Below are 20828 nucleotides of genomic sequence, written 5' to 3'. Positions count from 1 at the left end.
TTTTGCTGATACATAGATGTAGTTTGTCATGGTTTTTCGCGAGTTATGGACATAATTCAAACTACCTTTTTTATTGACGTATAGGCAGGCGAGCATATGGCCCACCTGATGGAGTGGTTAAGAACTATCCACAAGCCTCGTTTGGCGAAGGACATATCATAGCGCTCGGGAAACACCGTGGAGGGGAGCTCATTTCAAAGCCGGATGGTACGTGGCAAAAAAGATCTCTGGAAACGTACTGTGCATGAACGCAGTGGCTCTAGGTAATATGGATGAATTCTACTCCGATTGCGGGCGGTGCGATGGTAAAAACGAGATGATGGTATCATCTCAAACAATTAATTGCTCAGAGCACTTGCCTTAACGGCGTAATCTCTTTTTTGTTATTAGAATATTTTTCTATGTTACGTTTTCCTAGCAAAATTCAAGTAAGCAATTCACATAAAATTGTTAGACCTCAAAACAGTCTTAGTTCTTTATGTATCAAGAAACGCACGTCCGTAAATAATTTTAAAATTAAGACGGTAGTTGAAACAATATACACCACTGTCGACGAATTTGGATATAACAAACGCAAGATTAAGCTGTAAAAGTATTTAATTAAAATTCAATATGGCACGGCCTATCTTTGCATTAATTAGCACATATTGCATAAATACGCAACTAGTATTTTATTTTTTCGTAACCAATTATATTGAAATTTCAAAGATTTTCCCTATAGAACCTTCTGGTAAGTTCCACGCTCAAAACGTAGTACTTAAATAGAGTTCAACAGTTATCTGCTATTTCGTAGCGCTAAGTGGCTACGGTGGCGAACACGTTTCCGGGCGCTACGAGCCCCACCTGTCAGATATTAATTTCCGGTACTTGACGTTTGCCGCTGTTTAATTGCACGTGGGCAAATACCGTTCACATCATTCGCTCTCCGGATTGATCTCAGAAGTTTCCACGTAGTTACGAAACGTTCGCTTTCATGTTTTTATGGATAGTAAAAAAAAAAAGTTATATTTTAAAACGTCTGTGAACATATCGGGCGTTTATCTTTCAATTACATTGTGCAGGAGTCCGTTCACATTGGGAATATACACGTACACTTTGTTAGTGCGGTGCGATGTACGTATGTAGTCGGATAGTCTTAGAACTATGTTTTATTCGCAATCTCCACGTTATCTCGACGGCATAATAAAACACAAAGTTGCACTTTTCAATTTGAGGGTGGGCCGCGAGCTCCGTTGCTTATTTTTCGTTTTACTGGAGCTTCCGGGCTGGAGCGTTTAAACAATACGCTTTTCCACTCATTGTTCATAATAATAGCTATTCATTCAGACAATAGCCATTACCAACCTAATATAATCATTATTTATAATGTTTAACGTGCGTGAATATGTTTCATGTTCTTGCACAGCATTCATTACATTATATTACAAAATATTTAGAGTCCCGCGCAAGAAATTTAAAACCCATGAAATAATGAATTAAAACCGATTCAAAATAATAAGATATTTTTTGGTATATCAGATAAATCCACAGCAAAGCGTGGCAAGGTTAAGCTAAAATGTAAGATACAGGCATCCCATATTTTAAATGAAGCCATTCATTGTGGATATTCGCGATGTATTATGTAAAGGTATTATATTATTAGCATGAGCGATAGGGCAGCGGGCATCTCCATTCCTTCGCCTCGAGGACTCGCTGATATGAAAATTCGTCGTGGAGCGGTCGGCGGGCGGGGTGTCGGCGAAGGGGTGTTCGGTTTAAGGGTGGAGGGTGCGCGGAGGCTCTATTTGGGTCACCCCGGGCGTCATCCCCTCGATCAATAGCAGGGACGGCGCGCGCCGTCTGCCTTCTCGCTCTTACCTAACGCTTCCTGGTTACCTAACGCTTCTCGCACACTGGCCCACCGCTATTAATTATTTTACATACCTGATAAAACCATTAACACCTTCAATGTTTGTAATTTATTTATAGATAATCTCTGTAAGATCAAGTAAGGGGTTAATCTATAGGCAGGATCAAAGTAGAGACACTGATAGTTTCCGTCTACTACGCCGCATGTTCACGTAGCTTACGCAACGTGTGGTAATGGATAAAATCAATCAAACTAGGTACACATTTATATAGAGACACGACTATTAATCTAAACACTAACATTTCTAACCAATCTTATTAAGATTATTTAATTTAAACACGCGCGATCAGTTTCTGCAGTATATGATGCTAAGTATGTAAATTACATAACGTGTTTTTTTTTAAATATTTTAAATGATGTGAAGAATGTAACTATTTCGAATCATATATCGAATACAGCGGGAATCCCCGCAGAGATATGAGTGGAAATAAAAAAGTGATTCAACTAGAATTTACTTCACTTTGGGATTCTGCGTTCCATGACAGCGACGTATATTTTAATGGTGGTAGGACCACTTGTGAGTCCGCACGGGTAGGTACCACCTCCCTGCCTATTTCTGCCGTGAAGCAGTAATGCGTTACGGTTTGAAGGGTGGGGCAGCCGTTGTAACTATACTGAGACTTAAGAACTTGTATCTCAAGGTGGGTGGCGCGTCTACGTTGCAGATGTCTATGGGCTCCAGTAACCTCTTAACACCAGGTGGGCTGTGAGCTCGTCCACCCATCTAAGCAATGATTACATGAGTTTAAGGTTTTTCTTCTTCTATAACCATATTACTTCTAGTTTTAATAAAATACGTAAGAAAATACAAAGTTGGCAGTATTTAAATAAACTCCGCACGAAGGCCGATTCTGGATATGAGCGTACCAAATACATCTCATTCAACTAACTTTCTACATTGAGCTCTGCTCGATGTGGAACTGTAAGTCTCTAATTGAATATATCTTTGGCGGCAGCCATCACAGAACACAAAATATTTGACAGATGCCTGAATCTCGCTTACGACATTTCCAGGATAAGCTTGCATATATACAAGTTTTTTTTTTTTAATGCTTAGATGGGTGGACGAGCTCACAGCCCACCTGGTGTTAAGTGGTTACTGGAGCCCATAGACATCTATAATGTAAATGCGCCACCCACCTTGAGATATAAGTTCTAAGGTCTCAGTATAGTTACAGTATAGTTACAAGTTCTGACCAACACCTCTGGGAGCGTCGGTCTACCGAGCAATATCACCCGCTCGGTAGAAGATCTTTCTTGTGTCGTTATATATACTCCTAAACATCTTCTGTCCTTTTTTTTAATAAAATCAACGCGAGTTGTCGACAAAGTTCTATAACAGAACCGAAAATCGAACACACCGAGTTCATAAATCATAAAATTTGCCTAGACTGAAATACGTCTAGACCAGAAATAGTTTAACCTAGAGATGAACGTGATCCTGGAAATAAACGTAGGTAAATCGATGACGTAAGCCGTTCTGCGTGCAAATCCGATATTCCGAACATAAAGCATACAAAATTATTGTAAACCACTTTCTATGATGCTCTTATCGAATTTAGTCCGTGAAATATCAAAGGAAACCGACGCTCCGAATTTATTTTAAGCCGGTGGTTTGCGGGAAAAGTGACTCGCTACAAAGCAACCAAACTCGGAATGTACAATTCTCGACCAAATAATGAAACAAATTAATATATAATAACGATGAAAGTTTTTTTTTTTAATAACAGCTAAGAGGCAAACGAGCAAGACGGGTCACCTGATGGTGATTCACCGCCGCCCACGGTCACCAGCGACGCCAGTGCGTTGCCTACCCTTCAGGTAAGAATATGCTCTTTTCTTGAATAACCCAATGTCGCAGTTGTTGGGGCAAGACCGCTGATGGCTTGTTTTAAGTAGTGAATTTATTTGTTTTTCATTCAAGTCATACACGTTACTATATTTCATACAAACTGCTATAGATACAGAGACTAAGAGAATATCCAGAAATACTAAATACACAAATACAAAAGGCGACTTCCAAAGCGATCTCCAGTCGAAATAAAACCGATATAAATTTAAAACGCCACTATACGTGTCTTCTATTTCGATGTGAGAATCAAGGAACGATAGATAAAATCAATCCGGAATTACCGAGCTTTCAAACAGATAAGTCGATTTAGTTTTTTAGACCGTAAAGGTCGTTACACACAACAGCAAAAATAAACATAAACTTAGAACGCGAGATCTGTTCCTCGTTCAATATAATGTTTATTTCTTCTATAAACCAACTCAAAGATAACATAAACGCAAAATGCTGTTTTAAAAGCTGTTCAATAAATACTTCTTTTTTTTTTTTGTTAATTCGTGTTGCGTTCTAATTTCAATTTAATTACATGTTTGGTTTTATTAACTTGTGTGAAGATTATAATACGGTCGAGTTTTAATATAAAAAAATGAGTTCTAGTTTTATCACTTTTTTATTTTCACTCATATCTCTTCACTCACACCTCGCTGTATTCAATGTATGATTCGAAATAGTTACATTTTTCACATGAATTCAAATATTATATGTAATTTGTTATCTGAAGAAAAAACCAAATAAACGAACGTTATATAAAATACCGAAACGTGTTCTTAATCAACGTGACGTGACGTGACTGAAATTTGTATGGTAAATCGGTTATCAGTGAACGCTGTTGACTCAATCTTTGTTCGTCTAGTAAGAAAGAGCTTCGAACCGCTTCAAAGAGGATACGTAGGATGTATTCGATATACGAGTAACACACACATTCACACAATCCTATGCAGTGCAGTTACAAAAAATCTCGTACGTTTTGTACTAAATCACTACATAGTATAAAACAAAGTCGCTTTCTCTGTCCCTATATCCCTATGTATGCTTAAATCTTTAAAACTACGCAGCGGATTTTGATGCGGTTTTTTTTAATACATAGAGTGATTGAAGAGGAATAATTATATGTATAATAAAATCCATTAAATAGTGGAGAAATCAATAATTACAGTTTCCGAAGCGAAGCGAGGGCGGGTCGCTAGTAAAACATAAAATGATGTCAGTTTGTAAATAAATAATGTTCAAACATTTTTCGTGATAGAAAGTGTTCGTTTTGTGAATAAAAGCATGTTGAAGTCAATCTGAAACTGGGAGTCGATAGTGTTTACCTCAATTCGTATGCAGTAAAGTCGAGGTAAGACGAGGTCAAAGTGAATAAATTGTCAACTCAATTTCTGATATTAGATTTGCTCACCAGCGATGGTGACTCGCTCGAACCGGCCTTAATTCAACTTACGTTTTCTACTGAGGCGAAATAAATTTAGATAAAAAAAGAGAAATTATGAAAAACCCAATGCTACTTTTACTGGTTTTGCTATTACTGGTGGTAGGACCTCTTGTGAGTCCGCGCGGGTAGGTACCACCACCCTGCTTATTTCTGCCGTGAAGCAGTAACGCGTTTCGGTTTGAAGGGTGGGGCAGCCGTTGTAACTATACTTGAGACCTTAGAACTTATATCTTAAGGTGGGTGGCGCATTTACATTGTCTATGGGCTCCAATAACCACTTAACACCGGGTGGGCTGTGATCTCGTCCACCCATGAAAGCAATAAAAAAAAAATCCTAACTTTAATTTCTGTTGTTGCATATTTTTTATGTACCCTACAGTTTGTGTGTAAGCGAATTGTATGTATTGATGTAAAAAAGTGTTTTCGTTGTCTTAAAATGTCCTAAAGTATATCTAATCTTGTTAAATGCTTCCACTTTCGTAGCTGAAGGACGAATAATTCAATACATAAATCTGCGGTCGTGCAATATATCGCAAATGGAGAAACCCATAGACCCGATGAAATTGGCATCTAACAAACATCGTCGGGTTGGGGAAAATACTGCGTGACAAAATTTTATGACAAGTGCTTTTTCGCAATCACACTAGGTACATATTTTATAAAATACATACATTCATTATAATCTATATATATAAAAATGAATTGCTGTTCGTTAATCTCGCTAAAACTCGAGGACGGCGGGACCGATTTGGCTGATTTTGGTCTTCAATTATTTGTGGAAGTCCAGAGAAGGTTTAAAAGGTAGATAAATATGAAAATGCTCAGAATTAAATAAAAATAACAATTTTGTTTTTCATTTGATGTGTCCCCCGTCGGACTGATTCCTCTTGTTTGTTTTAAGTTTATTTTATACAAAAGTTTAGGTCTTTTATTTATCGATTGAGGCACTACGAAGTCTGCCGGGTCAGCTAGTGTATTAATAAATCACACACGCAAATGGATGTGTATTTACATCCTTTTTTTTACTCCAACAGATTTCTCTATTGCGATAAAGACTATAATACTTTTAAATTTTTCGTTCATTTTTCAACTTCGAAATTGTTTTATCGACTTGTAAGAGTTTTCATGCAGTCAAGACCTTAACGTGCTGCTGAGTAACAACGCAAATAAAAAATATATTTTAGGCCGTCAATGAAAACATCAGTAGTGTAAACGAATTACCTTCTGTAAACTTACGATTCAGGGTCGCCCTTAATTCCAGTTGAATATGTTGAATCATGCCCAGAAACAAGGATGTTTATTTGAATGTATAATAATATATAATTTTTTGTGACTTACGTTCATAAATTATAATTTAGAAAAACATGCAAAACCACCAATCTTCACCAGATTCTGGAGAGTTCGAGCATAACTGGAAGAAGACTTAAGGACTTACTCATGTCAACGATTTTTGTATTCTCTTCTGTCTGTTTGTTCATTTGGTCGAAGATCCCACAGTAACGGCTAGACTAATTTTTGTGAAACTTTTTTTGTTTTAAAGCATACACTTAAAACTGATAATAACAATCAAAGTGAATTTTTGGTGAGTATTCAATTTCAAGTAATTTAAAATATTATAATACCAAATGTAACGGAAAACGGACACATCCAGTATGCTTATATTTTAACGATTCTTACCATCGTAAATAACAAAATTCAATAAAAATGATTTATTTGAAATGTTGAATGCTACAATCATTAACGGGCGGTTTCAACTCAGATTTATCGTGACCGTCAAAATTAAATTGAAATAACACAGATAATGCTTTTACTATAATAACATTGTGTTTTGATATATATCTAACAAAAAAAATGCACGGAAATGAAATTTCCAAGAATTCTTACGTTATCTTCTAATATAGAAAACTAATATACGTTAGTTTGTTTGATCGTGTCTTACATGCGTCAATGAACTATATTTCACATATAGTTGAAACTTTGTTCTTGGTTACTACCTTACTTTAGCGGAGGTTTTTGGCATAGCACCGTAGTACTAACAATATATAACTGGTTAATTCAACAACTAGTTATAATCTTTTATAATGCATATATTTTATTTTATCATCGTCGTAATAATTCGAGAACACGTATCAAACACGTATTTCATTAGAAAAATCTGTACACAAATGGGGGATTTGAAGATCGGCATACTCTCATCGCTCGATACGAGACAGCAAGCGTCGTATCCTTTGGGCCATGGTGACTTTTACGCTATCTTATAAACTTTTCACAGTGAATCGTGACCCTCTGTCACCACTAGTACAGTGCTAACAATTTTACATTATTTCTTAATCAAAACTAAGGGAATAAATAATTAAAAATCAAGATCAAAGTCCTGGGTGGTATCATAAATTCACACAAGAAAGGTAACAAAAGTGGCAAAAATTGCTCCTAATAAATCCACCATTCTTATGCCGCACGTCCACAGTTTTCAGATGAAGATAAATAACATATAAACGATGTGCTAAATACTAAGGTGTTTATAAGTTTTGACCTAGTTACTAGCATGTTAACGTTATAAGGACAGTATAATTATCATACTTTACATAATTTAATTAAGAGAACGACAAGTCTAAGAGAAAATTATGATAAAATCAACAAGGTTTAAATATTGAAACAATTATAAATTAATTGCTAGTTTGACCTACACTTGCCAAAAGATCTTGATCGCAGATCCCCGAATATGGTTAGTATGTACCGAAGAACCATCAAAATAAGTTTGAATATAATGGATAAATAAAAATAGTATAAAAAATTTAAGCAAGCTTTAGATTCAGACGACAAATTCATTATCCAAACCGGACATTAGTTGGACTTTTTTTTCCCTACCTATGCTGATAGCCTTGAGAGGCTATATCAGCTTCTCCTTGGCGTATAGGTGAGCTCACGGGGTTCAAGCCGGGAGTGTTGCTAACACTGGCACTAGCAAGAGCAGTGCTTCGCAAAATCTACCACCGGGTCGGAAACGCGACCCACTAAGAAGATCCGGCGAGAAACTCAGTGGGCTGTGTCTATGGGTTAATTCACTCGTCGAGCTCTTCGTCGCAAACGACGGGTTCGACTAGGACGGTGACCGGTGCTTGTGGTACCTAAAAGCACCATTAATGGATCGCGAGGATCCGTAATAACGTGTTTAAGGCAAAGGCTGGACACATACAAAGACTAAACGAAGAAAGATAATGGTGATGAAGTGAAGAAGTGTTCATGTACACCATAGATAATAAAGGCAGATCAGGCAAATCTAAAACAAGCGGTAGCTGGTAAAAAATGAACGAGAAAGGCGAGAAATAGAACAGATTTTATGATGAGCAAAGTATCTTAGGCTAAGCCCCGTGAGCTCGACTAAACGTTCAGTGAAACTAGTATAACCCCCTTGAGGTTACTAGTAGTAGGTAGGCAAAAACACCAATCGAAAGGAATACTAAATGACAATTACTCGGCTTAATGGTCTAAACACTATAAAATAAATGATAACTAAAATAACGATTAGAGCTCATTAATTTGGAGTTTTAACTTATCAGAGTTCAGGTATTTATATTGATTGAAAATACCTAACATTTCAACTGACAATTATATGCGCTAATATGTGAGAATAAATGAAGGAATTATTATTAAATATAATTCAGACAAAACTGGTCCGAACTGGCGCTGTAACGTCGGCTTCGAAGAACTTCCGTCCGCCGATCGGTTCAATGCACCAAAGTTTGACGTTTACAAAGAGATTTTATCAGATATTCAGACCAAAAGGTTCTTTTACGTCATAATATTTCTAGTAAAGTGAAGATAATAACATGCGACCTCAGCCTCAAGCTACTTACCAATTATCCGTACACACTAGCTCCAGTAACCTCACCTTTTCTTTATGTAAGTCTGCCCCCTAAATACTGGTGGTGAAGCATAATGTATATAATTCTTTATGGGTTGCATTGCGTTATTTCTACTACGAATCAACCGTGGATTCCAGTTTGAAATGAAAACTGATCCAATACAAAACTTAGAGCTAATTTATGAAGTGAGCGGAAATGTCCATAAGATCGGATTAGTGCTTATCACCAGGTAAAGATATGCAAATTATCTACTAGATAATTCGTGACAATGAATTTAGATGAGCCAGAGAAGCCAGAACAGCTAACTTGTATTATTTTATAGTATACGTAAATTAAATAATTATTTAATCATGAAACAAGCGAAGACCCAGTCTCATTTATCACACTGTAACGAATTAACGTAATGAAGAGTTTAAGATTCAGCAGACGCCCGGACAGTGGAAAAGTTTGGCTGAGCTCTTTCCTTATTATGGAGTAACGGACAAATTGCGCGTGGGTATCTCATGAGTGAAATTCGCAGTCCTGGTGACATTATAAAAAATAAAACGCGTATATATTCAAGTGTCTGTTTTTAAAAGGGTTTTCAAATACTTTTAATACGGTGTTAATTTTTAGGTTATTCATGACATATTAGAAGAAAACACATTATCTAAATGAAAAGTATATGCTAGTCATGATCATGAGACTTGCGGGAAAATTGCGGTCCTTATGATGGCAATATGGCAATAATATACATATAATGGTATTTACGGTGTTTAAATAAGAAAAGACGAAATTGCGTTTCTTCTAAACAACAAGAAACAACATTTAATGCCCTTTCTTCAATAATTCTTTAACACACATTTCACAACGTCCATTAACCGAAAAATTATTTAAACAACTATCAATTGTCATATGACAGATTGACATTCAATCATTCATTACATCTCCCCCGCTGAAAAGACAATTGTAAGAGGCAGTGAATGGTTTTACAATTGTTTATCATATCAGATAGACACTGGAGACAACTTTGTTATATGGTAGAGGTTTGATTCTGCTTTTTTGTGTCCGGTGTCAACTTCATAGATCGATTCTGAAATCTTCTTTAGTATTTTGTATGGCCCTGTTCTCAATTCATCCATTTTCTTCCTGTTTAGTTTATTTCCATTCTCCACATAAACACTATCTCCTTCTTCCAATTTATACCCTTCTCTGTACTGGTCAAATATATTTTTATTATAATTGTGAGATTTTATTGTGTTTTCTAAGGCTAATTTTCGATCTCTTCTCAAATCTTCTGTTGTACAACTTGTTTTCAAATGTAGTGGTAGAATACTCACATTTTCACCCTCTAGAAGGTACCTGGGAGCAAACTTTGTAACTGTGTGTTCTGTTTCATTATATTTTTCTACGCATTCTTGTGCAATTGTTGTCCAAGATGTCTTCTTATCGCTTTCGTTTATTTTACATCTTATCTTATTTGTTAGTGTTTGATTTAATCTTTCGTTAAGCCCATTCGAAAAAGGCGCATCAACAGCTGTGAAAACTATTTTGATATTATTATTCTTTAGAAATTCTTTAAATTCTTTTGAATTTATGCCAGGGTATTGGTCTGATAATACCATATTAACGTCATAATTTTTTGTTACCTTTTGCATTAGCTTAATGAAATCATTGGAGCCTTGAGTTTTTGATGTACAAATATAGGCATACCGTGTAAAATGATCCACTAGAAGATGCAAATACCTTTTGGTTGATCGGGATCCTCCAAAGCCCCCAATAGTATCGATGGATACAATTTCAAACGGGTGTGTGGCTGGTCCCAAATGTGACATTAAACCATATTTCGACTTCCTCCTGGACTTGTTTTTAATGCAGGTTTCACACGCATCACACATTTTATTAATGTTTACTGTAATATTTTTGGCTGAAAAGAATGGTGTTATTTTATTTGTCATCTGGGTTCTTCCAATGTGGCAGTATGTGTCATGGACTTTTTTTATTAGAGCTTTGCTAAGTTTTTCTGACAGTATGATCTTATTTCTTCTTTTATTTTTCTTGTAATAAACTTCATTCTCTAATATGTGTGACGGCGTTAACGATATTTATGTTATACAGCACGTGCAATAGGAGTGACTCACACAAGCCAGGCGCGCCGGCCGTGTCGTTCCACTCGTAAACAACAGCTGCAACAGAAGTGACTCATAAGCCAGCTGCGCCGGCTAGTATAAAAAGGCGGAACGTGCCTTGAAATGAACATTCGTTCGACTGCGTTTGCCCGGTGCACTTACTATATCGTTGTTACGTTGTGTGATTCAGTGACTGTTGTACGTACTGGTTAAAGTTGGACAAGTGTTAAAGTGAATTGTTAAGATAACATATTGTTGATTAAATCAGAAACCAAAGGTGACTTCGTTTTACTTGGTGTTCAACAAGATAATATCTACCCTCAAGCATACATGTGCTTATTCTTTTCTTTTTGTAGGTCTGGATTTGTTAGCTGGTCATTCTTTATTTCTTGTAGGTCGATTAAATTTACGACCTTTAAAAAATCGTCGTTATTATCATTTGCTTCTAAGACTGGATTTCGGCTTAAGCAGTCCGCTTCTTGATTTGATTTTCCTGGGTTGTATTTAATTTCAAAATTATATTGTGATAGATAATATGTTAAATCACCTAGTTCCTCATCAGTTCGAGCTTTAATGTTCATATTTTCCAGGGGTTTATGATCTGTGTATACCATAAATTCTTTTCCCATAAGCCAATGTTGCCAGTATTTGACTGCTTCTTTTATCGCCAGACATTCTAAGTATATTGCCTTCTTCTTTTTCTGTGCTTCTGTTAATTTCTTCGAAAAATAAGCAACCGGTTTACTCACGCCGTTTTCATCGTCTTGTTTCAACACTGCTCCAACTCCTTTGATACTAGCATCTGTGTAAATTCTTATCGGTGAATCTGGGTCAAATATTTTTAGGATTGGTTCTGAGCAAAGCAATGCTCTAATTTTATCAAATGCTTCCTGGCATTCTGCCGTCCATACAAATTTCACATCTTTCCTTAATAAGTTATGTAATGGATCGAGGATAATTGCACTATGTGGTACAAACTTATGATGAAAATTTACTTTTCCCAAAAACTGCCGTATATTTTTCCTTGTTTCTGGAATTGGGAAGCTTTTGACAGCAGTTAAATAATCTTTCAGAGGTCTAACTGAATTGTCTTCTATTATATGACCCAAGTATTTAGCATGGTGACTTGCAAATGTACATTTTGAAAACTTCAGTCTAAACCCTTCCTTTTGTATTGCTTCCAGTAGTCTCGATATGTGTTGTATATGTTCCTCAAAAGTTTTAGAAAAAATTAAGATGTCGTCAATAAAGTTTACTGCAAAGTTAGATAGTCTGTGTTTTCTTATAATATTGCTCAATATTCTTTGGAAAATCGCTGGTGCAGTCTTTAACCCAAATGGGAGACAAGTCCATTGAAAATGTCCTTCTTGTGTCACAAAAGCAGTCTTATGTCTATCTTGAATTTTCAATGGGATCGACCAAAATGCTGAGTTTATGTCTAATGTAGAATAATACTTACAGTTTACTGTTTTGGTCATTAAGTCCTCTATAAGTGGGAAAGGTTGTGATTGTGGAACTACTATTTTGTTTAAATCTCTGAAATCTATGCATAATCTTGTTTTTTTATCATCTTCTTTCTTATATGCTAGAGTTACAGGAGCAGCAAACGGGCTGTAAGATTCCTCTATCAAATTTTTCTGTAGTAGCTTCGATATTTGACTTTCAATTTCTGTTCTGTCTTCAATTGTGCATCTGTACGGACGCTTATAGCAGTATTTATCTACCATCAAGTCTATATGGGCTTCATAATCCTGCACAGAGCCAACATCATATTTGTCCTTAGCAAAAACAGATTTGTATTTATCTACTAACTTCTCAATTTTTGATTGCTGATATAAATCTAGATGATTTACAGACATTTGAAATTCATCAATGTTTACATGTTCATTGAAATTAATTTCACACAATTTGTTGGTATTTATAGTAGTACCCTTTTTTACTATCTCAGAGTATAGTTCCATCTCTATCTTCTCTTTCTCTTCTATTCTCTCTTTAAATGTTTGTTCTTTATTTTTGTCACCTAGTACATCAGGAATTCCGACATTTGTTACATTATTCTCATTAGAACAATGTTCATTTGAGATTCTTTTCTTTTCGGGATATTGTATGATGTTAAGTTCTTCATTTTGTATTAATTTGAATTTTTTTATACAATCCAAACCAATTAAGAAGTCATAGTTAAAATTTTCATTATCCACCACAAAAATATCCATATTTCTTTCAATATTGTAGATTTTTATTTTTTGCGTTACCATACCTTTCGTTTTTTTCTCACCATTAATAGTTTTTAAGTTTACAACTTGCATATCATTTGTCTTCTGTTTCTCTTGTATTTTCAATAATCTTGCATTAATTAAAGAAACATTAGATCCAGAGTCATAGATTCCAGAAACCTTCAAAGTGTCATTTATTTGTAAACTTATTTTTATTAATGGTGGTATTTCTAGTTTTTTGGGTTTTTCTCATTCAGTTCTATTTCCAATTCTGAATTATTTACTGTTTTTACCACAGCTTTTTTATTTTTTTCTTTGAACCAACAGCTGTCCTCTGGGTGGAACCGTTTCCCTTTTTTCTCATTTAAACAGATTGGGCATGGTTTCTTTTCGTCAATATTTTTCCCTTTATTATCTAAATTATATGAGCTGTTCCTTTTTTCATATTTATTTTTCATCACCAGATGTTCCAATTTTCTTATCTCATTGTAAAGGTCTTCCGTTCTTTGTAATGTATCTTTGTCAATCTTGTCCGCCACATAATTGGGTAAACCAAATGCTATGAGATCAATTATTGTTCCGGTATCCACTGTCTTCCTGACTTCCAACAATAATTTCTCCTTCTTTAAAGCATACTCAAGTAAGGATCCCGATTGATATTTAAAGGCAAGAGCATATCTAGTGGAGGACCATCCTTTGTTCGCAAATGTCTCACAAAAATTTTTCTCCCATTTGCTCCATTCTGATTGTACTGTAAGCTTCATCAGCATACAACTGTACCAATCTACACTAGCATTTTCTAAGAAGTTCTTCAAAATTTCAATTTTTTGTTTATCCTCGTTTATTTGAAAACGTTCACATTCTTTATTAAAATCTTTGATCCACTGTAATGCATTTGAATTACGGCCGTTGAATTTTTCTATAATAAAATCCTTTGCAATTTTCCCTAAATTTTGTTTTTCTGGTTTCTGCTGTTTTTGTTCTTGTAGTTTTTCTAACAGTTTTTCAAGCATGTGATTAGAATCACTAGATGTCGATTCATAACTAACAGGTTGTTCTGAAATCTCTTCCAAATAACAATCATTGAATTGCAAATTTTGTTCTTCATCCAAATATGTTTTTGAAATTACCTCCGTCACAGTTATCCATATTTTCCTCGTTTGATGCCTTTTTACTAAAGAGTTTTTTACTCTGGTGTAATTAGGAGTAGTGGTGATCACCTTATGAAGATTTACGGGTTGATATTCGACTGGAATTCCAAAAACTTGTCCACTTGGTGTAGCAATGGAAGTTATGCATATGACGTTTGTTTTTCCATCCGCCATTGATTTCATTGTAAAATCAAATCTTAATTTCTCCATTTTCTCAATATATTAGCAAAAATGTTGTTTTATAATGGTATTTACGGTGTTTAAATAAGAAAAGACGAAATTGCGTTTCTTCTAAACAACAAGAAACAACATTTAATGCCCTTTCTTCAATAATTCTTTAACACACATTTCACAACGTCCATTAACCGAAAAATTATTTAAACAACTATCAATTGTCATATGACAGATTGACATTCAATCATTCATTACATACATAGTATCAGAGATTGGAAATTGAAAGTGGGCTTCGAAACCTTTCAGTGACGAGGCAGCCCATAGAATTTGGATACGTTTCGCCATTAAACGAGAGCTTAGTGTGAACTCGTCAGATGGTTCATGGATCCCTTGAGGTGCTTGCAAACTAACCGGGATTAGAATCAGTTAAGTCGTCTAAATAATTTTCTTGAGGTCTTTTGATTTTATCAATAAATTTCTCTTAATCAAGTATATTTTTGTATTTTATTTTTTGTGACTAAGATGGGTGAGCGAATTCACGGCTCACCTGGTGTTAAGTGGTCACCGGAGCCCACAGACATTAAATGCCGCCACCCACCCCGAAACATGAGTTCTAAGTCTCCGTTTTTACAGTATAACGGCTGCCTCGTCGTTCAAACAGAAACGCATTATTGCTTCACGGCAAAAATAGGCAGGGTGGTGGTCCCTATCCGTGCATGTACACAATAGGCCTTACCATCAGTACGGACGCCTTACCACCAGTATATATTACAAAATACAAATTGTTGCCTTCCTGATCCAGTTTACATGAAAATATCTCACAAATAACATCGTAAAAGCAAAACAAGCAAAGAAATCAGATATAGGCAATTTCATCATGCTCAACCACTCTGATTTATATTTGTTCTCGTGTTTCAACACATAGTCACAATGCATATTAATGTGGTCTCGACAAAGATTTTCTCAGTAAACGAGTTTAATGAAAACAGACTACAGAGGCAAAAGATCTCATTCTGAATTGCAGATTCAGAAATTTTTACGCGGTTTCAAATCAGATTATTCAAATGCAATTTCGAATTTTATAAGTTTTTGTAACTTTCATTTTGATATTCAAGGACTATCTGTTTAATTACAAACACTATCCCAAACACTTCCAAGATTCTCATACCGTAAGTGTATGTTTGGTTGCTAAAAATATATTTTTCGACGTTGATTACCGGCCGAGCTTATTCTTACTGGTGTGAAGCCAATTTGGGCCTCGACATTAAAGATATAAACCTATTGGAACGATGGCTAACCTAGTGGGCACACAGCATTCATTCCTAACATCAGGAGCAACATACAACACACGCAAGTAGCGTGTACTAAATTTGCAAATGTAAAAGTTACGAACTTGTCTCATTCGGTTGATCCCTGTTTAAATATGAAAATACGAAAAATCCTCAATAGTCAGTTAAACACATAAAACTCTCAAATATCGCTGTCTGAATTCTATCTATTTAATAGTATTACTGAACACATACCTACACTACATAAGCACACTGGAAACATTCCTAGGAATGTATCGCGTAAATTGATTTACTTTGGTATTGATTTACTTTAGCACAATGGTATGGGATAAAAGCATTAACAATAGATTGGAAGAGGTTCCATTGTTAACTGCGGAGGCTTTCACGTTAATTAATACAAACAACCGCTTTTATCCACAGAGGCTTGGTGTATTCCTCATTCTGCACTTCACGTTCTTTATTGTGAAGAAAATATCCTAGACTTGATAAGTCAGGGAATTTAAGGATTAAAAATAGTTTACTGGGCTTGGTGTCAGAGAATATGAGGATTAAAAATAATTTCCATCTGTTTGGCGGTTTTCTTTTTTTAATTTTTTATGGGCACCGTCGTTTATGGGACGAGTTCGGGGTTCATCTATGGTTACTACAGACACCAAAAGTAAATTTTACTGGACGGCACTGCTTGAGCGATACGTTTATTTCTAGTCTTTTTAGTTTAGTTTTTTATTGTAATGTTGATAAATCAGTTTTTTATATAAACTACTTCAATGTCGCAAACTTTCCTCCCGCATTATGCGCGGTAACTCCATTCCTGCCATAAAGATATTTGACCAGCCCATACCTTGGGCCGTGAAGGTCAAGTAACGAGGGGCATCACATTAAAACATTCCGCGACCAAACCGCGTTCGGTTGTCTCTACCTCATGATCTGCAAGCGAAGTAAATTGTCCCTTCGTAACAAGGTGACACTCTACAAAACTTGCATACGTTCCCCTAACCTATGCAAACGTAGTGTTCGCTCACGCAGCCCTCACCCACATAAATTCTCTCCAAGTTATCCAATCCCTTTTCTGCAACATAGTTGTCGGAGCGCTATGGTATGTAAGGAATATAGATATTCGCGGTGACCTAAATCTAGAACCGATACGTAACTATTTTAAGGAAGCGTCAGAATCCTACTTTGATAAATCGGCGCGACACGATAACCCTCGTGGTCGCCTCTAATTACATAACTGACCTAAACGACGGGACAACGCAAAGCCTCCGTCGTCTTAAGCATGTCTTATCGGATGCTCCCGTTTCACTCTCGGTGCTTTTAATCTCTCCAATCACCGGTCACCGTTTTCGTCGAATTCGTTGAATACGACGAGAGGTCGAAGTGCAATCTAGCCCATATATACAACTATCAATGCCGCTGTGTTTATTTCATCAGTTTTTCTCAAGACTATGGCTCACATCGTAGCCAATGGAAAATTTTGTTTTAACACAGACTAAACAATGTTCAATGACACCTTAATCGAAATAATCTACTTTATTTGTGAAAATTCTATTGAATTTGAATGCCATCAACCTGCCACTTCTCCTGCCAATCAAACTTGAACCGGAGTATAATTACTCTTTCTCCAGATAATAACTCTAGAGCAGAAATAAGCAGAGCATTGATATCAATCCGGTCAAACTCATTTAACCGCCGGTCATTAGTATCCAGAACGCAAATTAGCAAGAGTGAAGGTTGAGAAAGAAAATAGCGTGAGAAGCATATAGATACTGCGAATGGTAGTAAATATTTTATATTTTTAGTGTATAATCAGAATTTCATCTTTCCTTCGTAATTTTTCGCAAACAAATCGTTGAAGCGATCAGTTCAGCTCGAAGTTTAAAATGATAAATCTTCATCTTATGTGGAGCATTATTCATGCAATCTAAAGACTGGATAGCGGGCACATTGCAGTTAAAGCTGGATAAAATCCGGCCTTTGAACCGATCCGTGGTAATCTGGTACGCCGTGCCAGTGACTCATAGGAAAAGAACAGTTTAGGTTTGTTAATTCAGATTAGCTAAATTATACTATTAGGTATGCGTGTTCTGAAACAAAAATTTTGCCGGGAAGTTCGTTGGGCACCTTTTTGGTTTCGTTGGATTTAGGTTTCAGCTTGGAGAAATTTATGCACTTTCGAATTTGATTTTTCTTTTGTGTTATAATTGAATTAATTTATAATACAATTTTAATTCAAGCAATAGCATAACGTTTCTATTTCGTAAGCATTTACCGAAAGATTAATACAAATTTTAGAATTATTTATTTATTTACATTCCATTGTACAATTGTGTTTATTACACAATTGTACAATGGAATGTAACGTTAAAATCGAAGTTAAACACATCAGTATCGATCAATGATTTCTTAACTACATATTGAATCCTGGTCATATTTCCCCCCGAATACCGTAAAATATTTGTGTGAAAGATAATTTATTGAAACGATCAGGCGTCACTTATCTTACTTTAACGATCCCTATAATGACAAAGTGGATACTTGGATTGTGAAAAGTCCAACAAAATCACATAAAAGATATTTATTCAAAGATCAACATTACTGCTTTTTCTCATGACGACCTCATGGCATGGCGTACGAGTCATTCTCTTTTTCATCGTTCTAAATGGGCACACTATTTTAAGGCTTACCGGAGTCGATAGACAGCCCAATTTAAACGTCACGTTGAGACGTAATGTGAAAGTCTAAATTGTATTATATAATATAACGGGAGTCTGTATACTGTAATATACGGGCGCAACACGGCACGCTCTAAAAACTAACTTTGTCAATCTTATAACCCACTAACTATTTCCTTTATGGGATCACTCTTGTCAGAGCGGTCGTGGTCATCCTTCAGTATTATTGCTGTGGGCAGATGTTATGCGCCTCACGAGCAATCGTCACTTCTCCCTATTTGTGGTGAGCTTGGTACACTCATGCAAACAACCGCAAGCTACTGACTTGACTTGGTCGGTCCATCGCATGGGCAACACGCGGTCTGGTGCCTTCTACTTTGCCCTTAACGACAAGGCGTTCTATAGTCATTTCCTCGCCGGGAGATATGTCCAAAAAATGATAGTATGCGCCCATACACGAGCGCCGAAAGACGCTTCTTAATGCCGAGTTTTTGAAGAATGGAGATATTAGTGCGAAGCAACTAACTACATAACGTGTCAAATAAACTTCGCCATTTGTGAAAATATAAATATGACTTGTTTCTTTCTGTGTTCTTGAAATTGAATTAACATATCAACTTCTCTCCTCTGTGTAAATACTAAGAATTTTCACATTCATATGAATACTGCAGTCGACAAGAAAGACATCTACACAATATGAGTGAGAATACAACTTATCTTGTTCCGTCTATTATAATAATTAAAATCACACGTCGAGTCTTTTTCATGTGGGCATGTAGGTAACTGATTCACTTTTAAAAGCCGTTACGGTGTTGACCGGCGCAATGTTCGAATTCAAACTTCGACAAATAATATTGAGAATAAAATAAAACATTACACATGTTCCTATTGTCAAGGGAAATGGTGAAAAGAAAGATCATTAATGTTGTACATGTTACACCTTCAATAATAAGGTATTTTAATATATTAAATACATTCCATTTATTTCGTGAAGCTGTGTGAAAATACGAAACCACTCAAGGTTCAAATAGAACGAGAAAATTTAATTTAAAAGCAGCATTCCCTTGTCACGCTATTCCTTGCGAACGTTTCAACAACAAATTGAATTTTATATCCATCTTTGTGGAAGACGTATATTTCTGGTGTGCTCAATTGTTTTGTATCAGATTAGAATTCGAAATCCAGAATTGTATCTGTCACCGTCAATTACTGATTATCGCAACATCTATACTCTTTCATTTCTATTATGCATCCATTATTATAATAATGTTATCAGTGGCCACAATCATACGAAGGTATCCAAATCCACTAGTTCTATTTAGGTCGATTTGGTGTTAAATCGCCTACGATCTGTTTTAGGCTATGATTTTTATACGAATTACCTTTTAATAAAACATGAACGTATAGAATCTAGCTTGATATATTCGCTTTCGATTACTATGTACAGTGTTCTACTTCCAAGAATCGATTTAGGTTTATAGTCTCCGAGTCTACGAGCACTTGACGTAGTTATGTAACATTCAGCAGTCCTGCCTAATCAATACCAAGACGGCGGCGGGCACACGCTAGCCTGTTCAACTAAGGCGGATGCACAAGGAAAACCTCGGCGAATTTTGTAACCCGTTTAGGTGCAGGTTTTTTATTAGCCACGATGGCAGAGAGACCATACGCTCCCCATCATAGGGACACCGTCTTTTTTTATTGCTTTGATGGATGCACGAGCTCACAGCCCACCTCGTGTCAAGTGGTTACTGGAGCCCATAGACATTTACAAGATAAATGCGCCACCCACCTTGAGATATAAGTTCTAAGGTCTCAAGTACAGTTACAACGGCTGCCCCACCCTTCAAACCGAAACGCATTACCGCTTCACGGCAGAAATAGCTGTCTTTATACACTTCATAATACTTCACATTTACGATCTTATGCATCATCCTTACTGAAATTCGTGAATAACGATAATCATAACACACTGGTTCCGAAGAACTACAAAACTCCATAACTAAAAACAAATGTAATATTTAAAATTGGATAAAGATCTGTTTCTATTTCACTATTGTGTCTACGAGACCGATAATTTACCGGATAATTACATAGCTCCAAATCAAAAAGTACCTTTCTTTATAAAATAATAGTGAATTATGTAACACGTGTTTATAGGAAGA

General features: G+C 35.9%; 2 protein-coding genes across 6 annotated transcripts in view; both read right to left on the bottom strand.

Annotated features, from left to right (window-relative positions):
• Atpalpha (sodium/potassium-transporting ATPase subunit alpha) overlaps nucleotides 1–20828 on the bottom strand; it is a 51831-nt gene that overhangs the window by 17426 nt on the left and 13577 nt on the right. The gene's annotated exons all lie outside the window — the stretch shown is intronic.
• On the bottom strand, nucleotides 10956–14738 carry LOC149499878 (uncharacterized). The gene has a single exon (XM_089738692.1). The coding sequence runs from the start codon at nucleotides 14736–14738 to the stop codon at nucleotides 13608–13610; it is 1131 nt and encodes a 376-aa protein (XP_089594818.1). The 3' UTR covers nucleotides 10956–13607.

This window comes from Bombyx mandarina, chromosome 25, assembly GCF_030267445.1.
Source record: "Bombyx mandarina strain Sakado chromosome 25, ASM3026744v2".
Classification (NCBI taxonomy): Eukaryota; Metazoa; Arthropoda; class Insecta; order Lepidoptera; family Bombycidae; genus Bombyx; species Bombyx mandarina.
This window is presented reverse-complemented; position numbering and strand designations above follow the sequence as displayed.

Coding starts and splice junctions, on each gene's coding strand:
- LOC149499878 (XM_089738692.1), bottom strand. CDS start 14,738: ATGGAGAAATTAAGATTTGATTTTACAATGAAATCAATGGCGGATGGA.